The 13,991-nt window shown below is 40.2% G+C and overlaps 1 protein-coding gene across 1 annotated transcript in view; it reads left to right on the forward strand.

The window, feature by feature from the left end:
- Positions 1 to 13,991, forward strand: part of ephb2b (eph receptor B2b) — a 124,191-nt gene that overhangs the window by 37,316 nt on the left and 72,884 nt on the right. The window contains exon 2 of the mRNA XM_053315213.1: positions 10,099 to 10,178. Coding sequence (XP_053171188.1) covers positions 10,099 to 10,178 — 80 coding nt within the window. The remainder of the gene's footprint in view (positions 1 to 10,098; positions 10,179 to 13,991) is intronic.

Consider the following 13,991-nt stretch of genomic DNA (forward strand, 5'->3'; position numbering starts at 1 on the left):
CCTCAGATGATAATACCATATCATCCGTAACAGCACTATTTTATTGCGAGTTGCTCAACCGCATACGGCATCATTCCTTTTTCTACACCTACCTCATCGCTTTTTAATACACATAGATAATTTAAGGTCTCTTGTCCTGATGTTATTCTGCCCTCCAACATCAAGCAACAGAATAGTGAGAAAATATGTTGGCTAAGTACACCGTGCCATTGATTAACTAGCAGGAGATCTTTGGAGGTGGATGGGTTTTTATGTGTCTCTGTGTGTGTGTGTGTGTGTGTCTCTGTGTGTGTGTGTCTCTGTGTGTGTGTGTGTGTGTGCGTGCACTGCAGAGCTGTGATATCTGCCCAAACAGAGAAACAACTGTGATCTGATGACTTTCTTGGCAGACATGCTGCATTGACTGGCAAGAGATCAACTCCCCTAGTTTGACCCCGTGATGCTCTCACACATCAATAACACTGTTCAAATTCCTTTGCATGACACACTGGCAGGAAATGTTGTACCTGACAGAATAGATGAAAAAAAGGCTTATAGGCCAATTCGGTTGAGTAGCTATTTCAAACTATTTATGAATTTCAGTTTCTTAACCCGTTATCTATTTGATTATATGTTTACCAAATGCGTTGCCAGTGTAATTGAACAGACAGGCTGTTTTTTGCTTTGCTGCCAGTGCATGCTGCAGATGTGCTTGAACACATATGAAATTCTTGATAATGATAAGCCAACTATTGATTTTATCTCAGTTACCAAAAAGACATGACTGCACATGCCAACACTTCAAATATACAATTCTCACATTTGTTTGCGTGACATTTATATCAGATGTTGCTTTTTGAGCCTATATAGTGCCAGTGTGCAGTATTTGGACCATGGAAAACACTGAACCAGTTCTACACCATTTTCACAATCAAAAGCAACAACACACACTGAATAGATATTGTATCAGTAAATGCAGTACTCATTTCTGGCTTTAGTGCTAAAAGAACCGGTGTTCCAGAGGCAGCAATTGTTTCACTTGTTGAAAATTATAGGCTCTATGAAAAATATTCAGCCGTATGTCATTCCCAGGACGTAAATAAGATTATATACTACATTTTATTTCCTATATCAGTTACTGAGAAAACATCTTGGTGACTGTTACTGTGGTTACTGCAGTTTATCAAAAGCCATCTTAAAGAACATCTTAAAGAAGAATAATTTGACTCTAAGTGATACCACATGTGTACACAGGCAGTCACACAATACATTACACGTTATAATGGTGCACCAATGTTTATGCATGTATACAGCATGGACAGTGGTTATGTGAATGGACCAAGGTTAGTCATTCAGCTATAGCATCCAGCATCTTTGCTCATTCAATAGCATACATTACAGTTATTAAAAGACACACACAAACAAACCTGAGTGGTAATAACTGAAGCTAAATAAAAGCTGGGCTGTTTCCAGACTGCATTAGTGTAGTTTCTGTAAATTCTATTAAAGCTTGATTTCCTGAAAGCTGATTATTTCAGAAAAAAAAAAAATCCTGAAAAGGTGTGGGATGCGTGTTTGCATCTTTGATTGCTTGTAATCATAACTCAGCCTGACACAAAGACACACAGTTTTGCAGCAAGGGGCGACAACTCATTTATTTAGATTTTGTGAAACATTTACAGCTCTAGATGAGTCACATTTGTCAGTAAACACAAAGATGTCTAAAGGTCTTTTTACCCTCTCCCCCAGTACTTGACCCAGAAAACAAACCTGGTAGGAAAAAAAGAAGAAAACATGGTGTTTTTGGAGACAGATTTGTTTGATATATGATGACATGCAAAACCCATTTGTCAAGCACATGCTGCTGTCTTCAGTTGTCATTTGCCTCAGTGGGGTGTTGGTAAATCTTTGAACAGTCTTGATATGTGTCTCAAATAGAGGCGCTGAAATTCAAGCTTTAAAGGGATTAAATGCAACTAAACGTATAATTCTGGCTCAAATAAAGTACTAAACATTGAGATTTGAATACAGCTGAAATTATAAGACTGGTCCACTGTCTCTACCTTATTTGGCCTCAAGTCTGTTGTAATAAAAGAGGACATTATTTTTTTCTTTTTTTTCATTTTGGGATATTTTTTATGTTCAGAGGTTCCTATTTATCTTTTATTCGGTACACTATATTCTTTTTAGAGACGCTGAATTAGTAATAAGAATAGAGAATATTCCTCTGTAATTAACATAATAAGAAATATGGAAACGGCTATCTTGCACATTTCCATTTTGTGAATATTTTTAGTCAAGCAGACAACTGTGGAACATTTTCAGCAGCGTGTTGTCGAACATAATTTACTTTGTTTCCATCTGAATGTCTCAACCTGTGTGGCGTGTTGGTTCCCCCAGTATTTTCAGGACATGTTGGGCTTTATGAATGTTTCTGTGAAGGCTTGGCTGTTACCATCTGGCTTGAATGTTTCAGTGCTTAACTTTCTAAATCCACAATTCACTGCTTAACAGACCTTTAATAAGAAGAAAACAATCCTCGTGTATTAGGGGTATTGTGGTTGAGAATATCCCCACTTATATTATTTACAATTTTTCTTGGAAAACAGCGAAACCACATTGACAAATATACTTGATCGGGTTACATGTCTCTCTGAGACGGGAAACACTGACTCAAATACGTCAAAATATCGTCTTAAAGAGTAGACTTTCTTATACGCTTTAAGGCCTTGTTGCTATGATTTGAGCAGGTAGGGATGTGTTGATATTTCACAGTCTCCACCTGTTTATTGTAGGAAGGGATTTTCTTACCAGACTGCAGCCCTGCTACAAAGCTGCAGCTCTCTCAGGTCAACAGCTCCACTAAACTATCACTAAACTTCAAATGATAAGGACGCAGAGACTCTGCACAGGAATTTACAACAGGTTTTAAAGGATCTTTCAGAGGATGAGAGGCTCTTTAAAATGATGTAGAATGGGTCATAAACTGGATTTGTTTGTCAGACTTTAATGACTTGACTTGGCATACGTAATGTATTGGAGTGAGGTTCGGTCAGATATCAGATAAAGAGGAGGGGGGGTGTTCTTTTATCAGCCAAATACAAGGACAGGCCGTCACAATAAAAAAGAGGCAGCGATCTTTCATTTAGACTTACGTACACACCAAAGTATGCAAACACACACCTCAAACTCTTTGTGTGCTACATATTTCCACTTTATTTGTCTTCTAAGCATCTTTTCTTGCGTCATATCTCCTGCGCGTCTTCTCCACCTTCTGAGCTAACCTGGCATTTGTCAGAGCTGCCAATCAAAACTGTTGGCATGGAGATAGCTGCTCCCTTGACTACCACAGCCATCATCTCATGTAGGACAAATTAGGAGGGGGAAATGGGTCCCTTTGCTCCCACATTTCCAATTCCAGTATATTTTAAGCTGGGGGGAACATCGTGTCTTTTGGACTAATACAAGCGTATCATGGTCTTACGGTTCCTGCAGGGCTTGTCACTGTTATTACCTATACAGCCTAATCAAGGACAACCGAAAGGAAGAGACAGAGGCTAAGAAAATGAATAAGATAGAAGCCAGAGAGAGAGAGAGAGAGACAGAGAGAGAGAGAGAGAATGAAATCCCTCTTGTGAAGCCAGGGACCACACAAGCGTGAAATAAAGGATTCTTCATGTTCTTGCACAAGCTGTGTACATTTTTTTAATCATCCAGTTTTAACTAATGGCTTGTAGGCAAGGTGTGGGAGGCTCGTAGTGATTATTTCCATCAAGTCAATTAGTAGTGGTATTTGAAAAGCTGTCAGTCTGATGATGAGTGATTTGTACATGCCTGTCTAACTTCACTGCTGCAGGTATTTCCACCGCAGTAGAAGATCGCCACATTGCTCGTGCAGCACTTAAAATGATTGGATGGATAGATGAATGTCACTTGTATGGCCTCTTTTTTCTTCTTTTTTTTTTTTTTTTTTTTTTTGAATCATATGCATGTTCTCCTCAGCTGCTGCTTATAAAATTGTGGGACCCGCTTTTACAGAATTTTCCACTGCAGAATTTAAACTGTACTGATCTGTTAAACAGGTCTCGGCGGGTTGTCAGGGATTTGAGGAAATATGGAAAGCATACTTATAAATCCTCTAGCCTGTGTTATTAGCCAGGTTTCTTTCACACAGCTTATGATTGGCCAGGTGACTGTTCCCACTCTCAATTTATAGCTCAGATTGATGTGTCTCTGCCAATGAAATATGGTGTCACTCAGAACTAACTACATTTTAATGGTGAAGCTACACTAATGATACACCTACAGGTGGCTCTAATAGCAAAAACACATCTTCATGCGTGGAAAGAAAAGCTTTACTTTCGGATGATTGACATGAGAATGGAGTGTTGTTATCTGAGGTGAGGATGAGAAGACAGTGGTAGTCTCTGAAAAATAACTATGACTTTCCATGGAACAGTGGGGAAAAAGCATTGTTCCTGTTAGCTTCTGGGATAATTATATTTCGCAAAGCTGGTCGGTTTTAGTAGAACAAATCTGGAGGGAGAAAAAAAGTCATCTTTAATGTTTTGTATCTCTAAATTTGAACTTAGAACATAAAATACTTGCTTTGCAATTGGGCAGCTCTATGTAAACAAAGGCAGCATATGGTTAAAGATAACAGCCCCCCTGTACAGTATATCTGGGACAATAATAACACCATATTCCATTGTCAGAAAAATAAAAGTCAGTCACAGTTCTATTGGACCTGACAGTTTTTTAGTCATATGTCAGGTACTAGTTTTTACTTCTCTTACATTTTTTTGGCTGTTGCCCCTTGGCCTTGCTGACAAGTAAAGTTATACTGACTGATAACACGGCTCGGCTGTGTAGGGATTACTGTCGTACATCCTGCTCGAGGCCCCTGGGAACGCCATGCTGTATCATTCTGTCAACAGTTAGTGCTCCGAGAGTGCTCTACTTTCTGTGCGTGCGTGTTTGTGTGTGCGGTACCATATTTCACACCGCGCCGTCCTTTGCCAAAATCAACTGCCCAGCTTCCTCCCTCATCTTTCCTTTGCCTTGGGAACACACTACTCTGCAGCCTTGATGAGGTGGGCCTGAACTTTGAGCTCTACCTCATCGCTCCTCGAAACATCCCAACTGTGAACCTGCCTTTTTCAAGACCCAACAATAACCTTCACTCCATATAAATCTCCCTGACAGAGTGATGTCTCACCAATGACACACCATGAAGTGGCCTGGATAGCCAGGGCTGTGTGCCAGTCTGTCTTTGACTCTTGAAAATAGAGGAAAAAGCTGTGTTACTGGGGTTTGGGCCAGCGCCACATGGCCCACAATGCCCCTGTTTCATTGTAAACGTGGGATTAAGAATTCATTTAGCACACAGGAATATGCTGTTATGTGACAGTGGTGGGAGCTCTACTGTACCTTAATGGGCCCAGCTTGTGGTGACAGATAAGTTGAGCCTAGTCGCTCTGAAGCAGGGGCTCCATCCACTTCTTCCCTCCAAATGAAACAGGCTGTTATTCTTTCCAACAGGCCATACAGTAGCCCTGTCCATCATTAAGTCTATGAATCATGTCTCTGCACTGGCACTAGCTCCCTCAGGGGCATATCATTGCTTTGCCCCTTAATCTGGGCAGATTTCCGTGCTGGGTCCACTATATAGGGTTCTGTTTTTAGCACAATGAACAGCTTTCTCATGTTACTCCACAACTTCACTGCATACCGCAATCTTCCCACATTTGCCATCAAATGCTAGGGTTTCAGGTGTACAGTGAAATGCAAGTGAATGTACATGCGCCCGGCTTTGGCGATGGTTAAACTGAACTTTACATAGCGTGGTATTTTATAGGGAGAATGTTTAGCTGCTTTTTAGCCCTTATAGCTGACATTATCACAGCAGTGGAAAGCACCATAATGTGGTTTGGGTTGACGTTGAATTGAATGTTAAGGGATTTGTTCCATAGAGAGCAGAGGCTACAGTTCCGCTGGTGAGAAAGATAAAAAGGAGTCATGCCTCCAAGCTGCTTCACGCTGTTTTAGAGGTCAATTGCTTCTTCAAAATACCCTCATTAAACTCTAGGCCCTAAATATAGGCTAGTTTGTTTGAAAAATTGGTATATTCTCTTTGATTCTGGTTTGAACTACCATGTCCAAGTAATTTATATGCGGGGTATTTCCTCAATAGTGATGCAATAAGTTGCAAAGCAGTTGTCAAATGGGATTCTTCATGCCGAGACATAAAAAGAAGTCAAGGAGAAATATCTAAAAGTGAGCTCTTAAACATTATAATTACACACAAGCATGCACCGGCGTGACTGTGCTTGTTTGGAAAGCTACTGTTGTTGTGGTTACCGCTCAGGGAAAAGGTGAATGAGACGGAAGGTTGAGTTTAGACGGAGAATTATTCATGACAGTAGAGAAAGTTTCCATCCATCACTCACGCTGCAGAAATCTGTCTATATCTTCTAACTAATTGGCCATCCACCTGTCAAATCCTGATTTACGTGCCCTTTGGAAAAGGTATGAATGTTGAGTCACCGCTGAAACCGCAATTGTTGAGAAACAGTCTGGCAGAAAAATAAGAAATAATATAACCAGAGGTGAACAGCACCAGGTGCAGAGAAAGTGAATGGATCCTGTGTTCATGTTGTTTATTAACTACTGGAACACAAAAGCGTGTAGATAACTTTCAGTCTGAAGGCGTTTTGTATATATTTGCATGTGTAAAATGTTTATTTTCTTACTTGTAGTTGTTGGAGCTGAAATGTCTATTCTGTGAACAGCTCTCCTCTCTGTATCCCTCATTCAAAATGCTGTTGCCTTCTTTAGAAAGCTGAGATGCAACATTGACCCCTCTTAGAGAAGAAGAGTGTTGTTGTAGGACCACGGCCCCCATCCCTTCTCCTCCTCCTCACCCCCACTCCCCCGCCTGTCACTTCAGACAGCCTCTCACTGGAGAGCTCTCTCTCTCTCTCAGATCAGCACTAAACTCTCTCCTTAGTCTCAGGAAGTGTTGGAGGAAGCACTCTCCGCCTAGTAGGCTTTTCTTAGACTCCTCTAGTCCTCATTGCATATTCATAGTCCCCTCAACAGTCAATGGTATCAAGTTTATAAAAAGAAACAAAGAATAAAAGACGTCCACGCTTGAATTATTTATGATAATGTTGTCGATATACTCTGTAATTCTCAGAAAATATATGAAGATTTGTAGATGAATGTTTGATATTAAAAACAATTAATTCATTGTGTAGACATTGAAGTATCACTGCTGCCTTTGAACGCCAACTTAGAGGCTATTTTCCCATGAGCTCAAACTGTTAAAACGCTTTTATGTATCACTCCACTGCCACAAAAAAATGCAAAGACACTCAGCACTGGGAGTAGGAAATCGTGAGGCGGCAATTTATCATTAGATCTTAGAGCAGTGGACGTGTCCCACTGAAAAGCACATTTTGGTGTTGCAAGTAAAGCATGTTTAAAAAATCCTCTTTCTAATGGCTGTTTTTAGGCACTCATTGGACTTGTTAAGGTTAGGGAAAGATGATTTTTGATAAGTATTGAATAAGTTAGAAGTGAGGTGACAAGAAGCAACAATAGTGCACAAAAGCAAAAACAAAAATAAGTGATTTTTGTGAGGTTGGATTCAAGCGAGCACCTCTACAACCTGTCCTCCTCCTGATTAATAGCCAACGATGTCTTGCTGAGCAGCCATGCTCTGCCACGGCTGGGGGTTCACACTGAGAACGAGGTGGTGGCTGACAATGGTGAGGTATGTGCTACTCCGCTCTTCGGGTGGTAATGAATCGGTTCGGCTGCCAGGACTGAAGCGCAGACAGCGGGAGGAAGAAAAGTGATCAGTCTTTCAGGGTGAGGTGCTGCTTGTCCAGCGTGCGGGATGGTGGATAGGAGGAGAGAGACACAAAGCATGAAAGAGAGAGGAAGGGAGGGAAAGGAAGGAAGGAAAAAGGTATGGGGTTATGTTTGAGAGAAAGAGGAGAAAGAGGTGAGAAAGAAGGGAGAAACAAGAGAGGGGAAAGATATTAAGAAAGGAGCAAAATAAAAGATCGAGTGGTGAGAAGAGAAAACAGGTAGAAATTGGGGAAATATGCGGCTGAAAAAGGGAAAAAAAAGAGGAAGGGGAGAGGTTGGGTGTCACCCAGTCTGTGTTAACATTCCTGGGGAAATGTGCTCCCCATTCCCCCACAACACTCCCGAAACCACCACAGAGGGGGTTCATTATTCTCACTTTACTCCTCCACTAATTATCGTTATCATTATGGGGGATAATTACCATTTCACTGCCTAACACCCATGTAGGCTGCTCTGCTCAGAGTCACACACAAGGTTATCAATAGCTGCTCAATTGCAGTCTCATCTGCCTAATTATACGATTTGGGCTTTGTGATAACTGAATAGGATGTGAAATCTAGCATTATGTCTTGTGAGTAGTGGTGAGACGGGGAAAGTCAGCAGAAGGCCCTGAAATAAACTGATGCGTGTGGAGCCTGTTAATTAAAAGCTGTGGCTTTTGCTGGAATATAAATCAGAGGAAATCCAGGGTTATGAAACAACTGGAAGTCTCTAAAATATCCTGCATGCTGGTACAAAGCTGAGTGTGCAGTGAGCATTAAACAAAATCCCAGGAGACGTAATTTCAGATCTTCCATTTTTGGTTTCTTTCACTGTGTAGTACATTTCACAAAGAATTTTTTATATATACGCTATATGATTTTACCTGCTCTGCTATGTTTCTTCATTAGGATTTACTTTTAATTAACCCACCCTATGAAGATCAATGCAGTCTCTTCATATCACACCACCACACTCAATTGCTCACCAGATCTGTATCACAGTCGCCGTATGTGGCTTATGCTAAGCTTAGTAGCCGTGTTTGTCAAAGGGAGGGGGGTTTCTAAATCCCTCTGTGGCATTTTGGAGTTGCAGCTGACACATCGGACCTGATGAATGCTGTCTTCATCTGCTGCAGTTCAGCAGTGCAAGACTGAAACAGGCCTAATCAGCAGGAAAAATTCATTAGATCTGCCTTCTTAAGAGGAGAGCAGAGCTGAGCTGAGGGGGAAGTCAGTGATGGAAAAAAGAGGGCATGAGGGTTCAGGTACAGCGGGACACAAGGTGAAAATATGAAGCGTGGACAGACAGTTGGGTCAGGCTGGTGGTATGTTTGTCATGAGGACCTCATGACAGACAGGGGGCACATTGTCTTTGACCCCAATTACCAGAGGTGTTTCTTTCCACTAGTTAATCCACGGCCCCTCCTCTGTGCCGTGGAGATTTGCTTTTCCAGTCTGTTATATTCCCTACAAAGTCACACGGACTGATGGCTTTGTTCAGCTGGCTGGGATATGTATGACCTGTTATGAAACTACTAAAATCAAAACTCAAAATCTGTCTATTCCTTAAAGCAACACATGGATTGTCTCAGTGTGGTTATAATAGGCCTGCAGCTAATGATCATTTTCACCATTGATTACTCTGTCAGTTATTTTTGTTGCTAAATCGTTCAGTCTGTAAGACATCAGAAATAGCAGAGAAGTGTACACTGAAAGGCCTCAGAGCCTAAGGTTACTACAGGATATTGCTAAATAAAATGTAATAGTATGGTCTAGACCTGTTTTATGTGAAAAGTGCCTTGAGATAACTTTGGTTGTGATTGGGTGCTATATAAATACAATTGAACTGAATTGAATTTGTCCAACTAAAAGAATAAAACTCATAAAATCCTCTCAAAGTTGAACCAGGATTTTTTTTAAATTTAAAAATTACTTAAACAATTAATTGATGATCAAAAATGTTGTTCACTATGCTTGGGTAAATAATTTTCTGTATTTCTATGCGCTACAGTAATTACGTGACAATGCTTAGATAACATGTATGAACAAAATGTGTTGGAAAAACAAGAAAGAAGCAAATAAAATACTAATTAAAATATATGCATATTGTATAATAATCACAAATATGTTGACCATCTGCGTATATTCCTCTTCTCAAAATGTTTCTAATACTGGTTTCCATTTAACAGCAGAAGCATTTTAATTTTACATGTTGTCAGGAGATTATCTGACCGTCGTCTCTCCTTCCTTCTCTCCACAGAGACGCTCATGGACTCCACCACGGCCACGGCGGAGCTGGGCTGGACAGTCTACCCCGTATCAGGGACCAGTGACAACAGCGTAAGTGACATGCTCTGCTTTCAGTATGTTTTGCCCTCTGATAATTAAGGTTTAATTCAATTATTGAACTATTATTTAAGTGATAATGCAATTGCATATTGAGACAAAGATGAGGTGTGGGGTCGCCCTCTTTCTTTTGTTAGATGTAAAAGTGCAACTCGTGTATATTTGTTCAATCCCCCATGATACATTTATTTCTGGTTGGTGCCAGTGTTTTGGTTTCTCACTTTAAGGTCAAAGATCATCTAATGAACCAGCCTGCTCCCCCGAGTGAGATCAATTATTTCACCAAAAAACAAAAAGTGGAATATTAAACATTGTGAATGTGCGGCTAATAGAAATAATTCAAACTGAGTGATGTGAGTCCACATTAGTAGATGTTTAATAAAGAAAACTACATTTTTATTCCTACATTTGACTATTCTCCAGTGCCACATTTATTGGGTTTATTCCTCTATTAATAATCCTGGTTTTGAACATTTAACCCGATCTGAACTTTCTGGTTCATGACAAACACAGAATGAATGAACAATCATAAACTTAAAGCTGAATTCCTGTGTGTGTGTGCCATGCTAGAAGCTACGTGTTATATAGACCCTGTTGGTGTTTGATGCACAGTATTTCCACATGGTTTGCCAGGGAATTGGTTCCTCCTAGCCACATGCAAGCCAGGCCCACTTAAAGCAGCCAAAACCAAAGTCTCAGTCTCCTTCACTTCTTTCCCCACCACAAGATTTAGACTTCTTAGAATGACTCCAAAAGAGAGAAAAAATGTTGTAGACTTATTTGCTGGTGCATTTCAAAAAACCACTGCCGATTTTATTCAATTATTTATGCTTCTGTGGTTTGTATTAAAGATGGTTTGAATTATACTCTATCATGCTGTGTCTTTTTGCACACAAAAAAAAGAGTTGGCCTTCAACAGTTCCATGATACAACTTCAAAGTTGTTCAGCAATAATTTTGGACAACCTCGTCTCTCCCAACCTGAGGCCATGTTATCTCCTCCCTGCTAATTCCTACCATTAATACCAAAGCATAAAGACGCCTGGTTTACTTTTCTCTCGCCAGCTCTGGATTCAATCTGCACAAAGAGGGCTTACTCACACACAAACCAACCCCAAAGACAGTTTACATCACATCTTCCTTTCATCTTTGCAAAATGTCCAATACAGCAAAACATTCACTCAACCTATAATGAGCTCAGTGGAAACTTCAGTCAGATTAGAAATCTGAATATTTATAAATCAGGGAAGGTCATTCATGCAAGCAATTTTGTTCAGTAAAACTGCTCACTCTGGCCAAAGTGAGGTGAAATTAGGATACAAACATCAAACACAAAAGCCCCCTTCAAGCGCTTCAATAATCATCTACAGTAACATGTGTGTATTGACTGATTTTGGGCTAGTTTTCTCTTCACATTGAGTTTGGCTAACAGGCTCACAAAGAGAACTTTTGAATGCCTGCCTCTCATTTTCTGCTTTTGACTTAAAGATAATGCCTTGCCCCTTTCTGAAAAACCTCCAAATGCACTTATGATATATCCCTCTCTCGGAGTGAAATGAAATGCGAACAAGTTCCTAAGCCCCCTGGATTTAATCAGGTATAGGTTGGCCTTATCAGCGTGGGCACTGAAGTTTTACGACGATACGGCTGAGCTTGTCAAGAGCACAGTCCGTCGGAAAGTGAAGAGTGAGAGAGTTGGAGATAGCTTGTCCCCTGTGGCCCGGGGCAACAGGTGTGGAAACATAGCTCGCTTTCTCCCTCTCAGTATAACAGCAAGAGGTGCTTTACAGAAGCTATTGTCTTACACACATATATGCATGGCTTCGTGGGCTTAGTCGGTGGATCAGTAACATCCAGCGCAGCGCCGCATCAGCAGTTGGCTTTCACTACTCTGTAGAGCTTCATGAAATATATCCTAACTTGACATGTGATACTTTCATGGCACAATGGAAACACAAACAAGTAACAGTGCAATATTAAGTCAAAAAAATGTTATGGTGGTTGGTGTTATTCCACTTTGATTTAACAGGATATTTCAATAACGCCAATCTAATTATTTATATAAGAAATTATTTCAAATATGGCTATAAAGTCAACTTTCTCAGTTCAGCTCACGTAAATCAAGTTTTATAAGCCTCTCTGCATATAGCCAGGCAGGTCCTCCTTTTAATTATGTAAAATGACAGCCAAACTTATGCTGTCCTGAAGCCAGTCAAGCAAGACGTCTTTATTGTTATTCTTGACAGAGATGCCGAAAACACAGAGAACCAGTGTAATAGTTACTGTACCAGAATTTATCCTGGGGCAGTTTTTGGAAGTTTGCTGCATTCTGACTAAAGTTGTGATAAAGATGTGATTCTGTGGAAAAAAACAAACAAGCACAAAAACTCACACACATCACATGCCTCAATCCACCCACACAGACAAACTGATGCAATCAGTATAGTTGGACCGTCATGTAGTCTCAACACATATGTCTCAGGGCAACTTCATGAGGTCTTAACCCCCCCAAAAAAATGCATACACTGATATACAATGATGATACAACAGTGTTTTATTTTTTGATTTTTCACTTTGAACAGCAAAACTACATCAAAAAAAGAATAATGTAAGAGGAAGAAAGTAATACTAAACTACTTTAATACACTTCTTTTTCAAACTCAGAGATCTTGCTTTGCATTGAGTAGCTGCTATATGACATGGAGATAATGTATAGAGAGCTAGCAGGGCAGGGTTAAAGGGTTAAGTGGTCAATGTTTTCTTCTCAAGAGGAGCCGACAGTTCTGTGAACATCATGGGCCAGTTGTATAAACTTAGTTTAAGACTAGTCTTAGCCTTAGACTGGTCTTAGATTATCAGGTTAGACTTGTCTTAAGCCTGTCTGTTAGATAAATAAACAGAGTATGAATTAATTTGAAAGAGGAAGTTAACCGCCTCTCCCTCTGGCTATGTCTGTGTTTGTTTTTTTGTACTTTTTTTCAGCTTTCAGAGGAGGATCTATGCTGTTTACCTTTTCATGTTTGGTGTTGCTTCAGATTTCCATTAAATTAGATTAAACTACTAAATAATAGACTTTTTAAGCATTGTATTCCTACAGCAGACAGAGTTTCAGCAGATGTAAACTGTGTCAATATTCTGCCACTAAATGTCAAAGTTGTATCCGTCATTTTTTCTCTCCTCTTTGAAGTGTCTTATTTCACCCATAATGCATTGCTTGACAGGCTATTTAAGTCAGTCTTAAATTAATCACTCATAGGGAGGCTTCATGCAACAGGTAAGTTTAAGTATGTGTAACAAGTCTGATTTAAAACTATATTTAGTCATGAGTGGGTCTATTTTTATGCGACTGGCCCCGGGTCAGACCTCCTGACCCTCTCACTGCTACGCTGAAGTACTGACAACAGCAGCTATTTAGAAATAGACTTATGGCCGCAGGGAACACACAGAGCTACTGTGGAAGGAAAACTGAGGTCTCCTGCATAGGCGGAGAACATAATGAGGTGGTGTGTGTGTGGGTTAGGTTATCATTATGGATGTGTCATAATGTGCTGTACTGGGATAAATCTAGTGTCACTTAGGGACACACACAGCAGAGTTTGCAGCGCTGCAATATGTAGTGCTTGTTGCGAAATGTTTGTGAGACAAATCAGTTCCTTGTGATTTATCAAAGATACTGCATATTGTATTAGAATTCCTCCGCAATAAGATTGAGGTTGTTTACGTATAATTCTGGGCATGTGTGGCCGACCGAGAGGGCATACTCTTTTTCACATAACCTTTCTTTTTCCTTTATAAGTAATTTGTTGAA

Source organism: Scomber japonicus, chromosome 3 (genome assembly GCF_027409825.1).
Source record: "Scomber japonicus isolate fScoJap1 chromosome 3, fScoJap1.pri, whole genome shotgun sequence".
Classification (NCBI taxonomy): domain Eukaryota; kingdom Metazoa; phylum Chordata; class Actinopteri; order Scombriformes; family Scombridae; genus Scomber; species Scomber japonicus.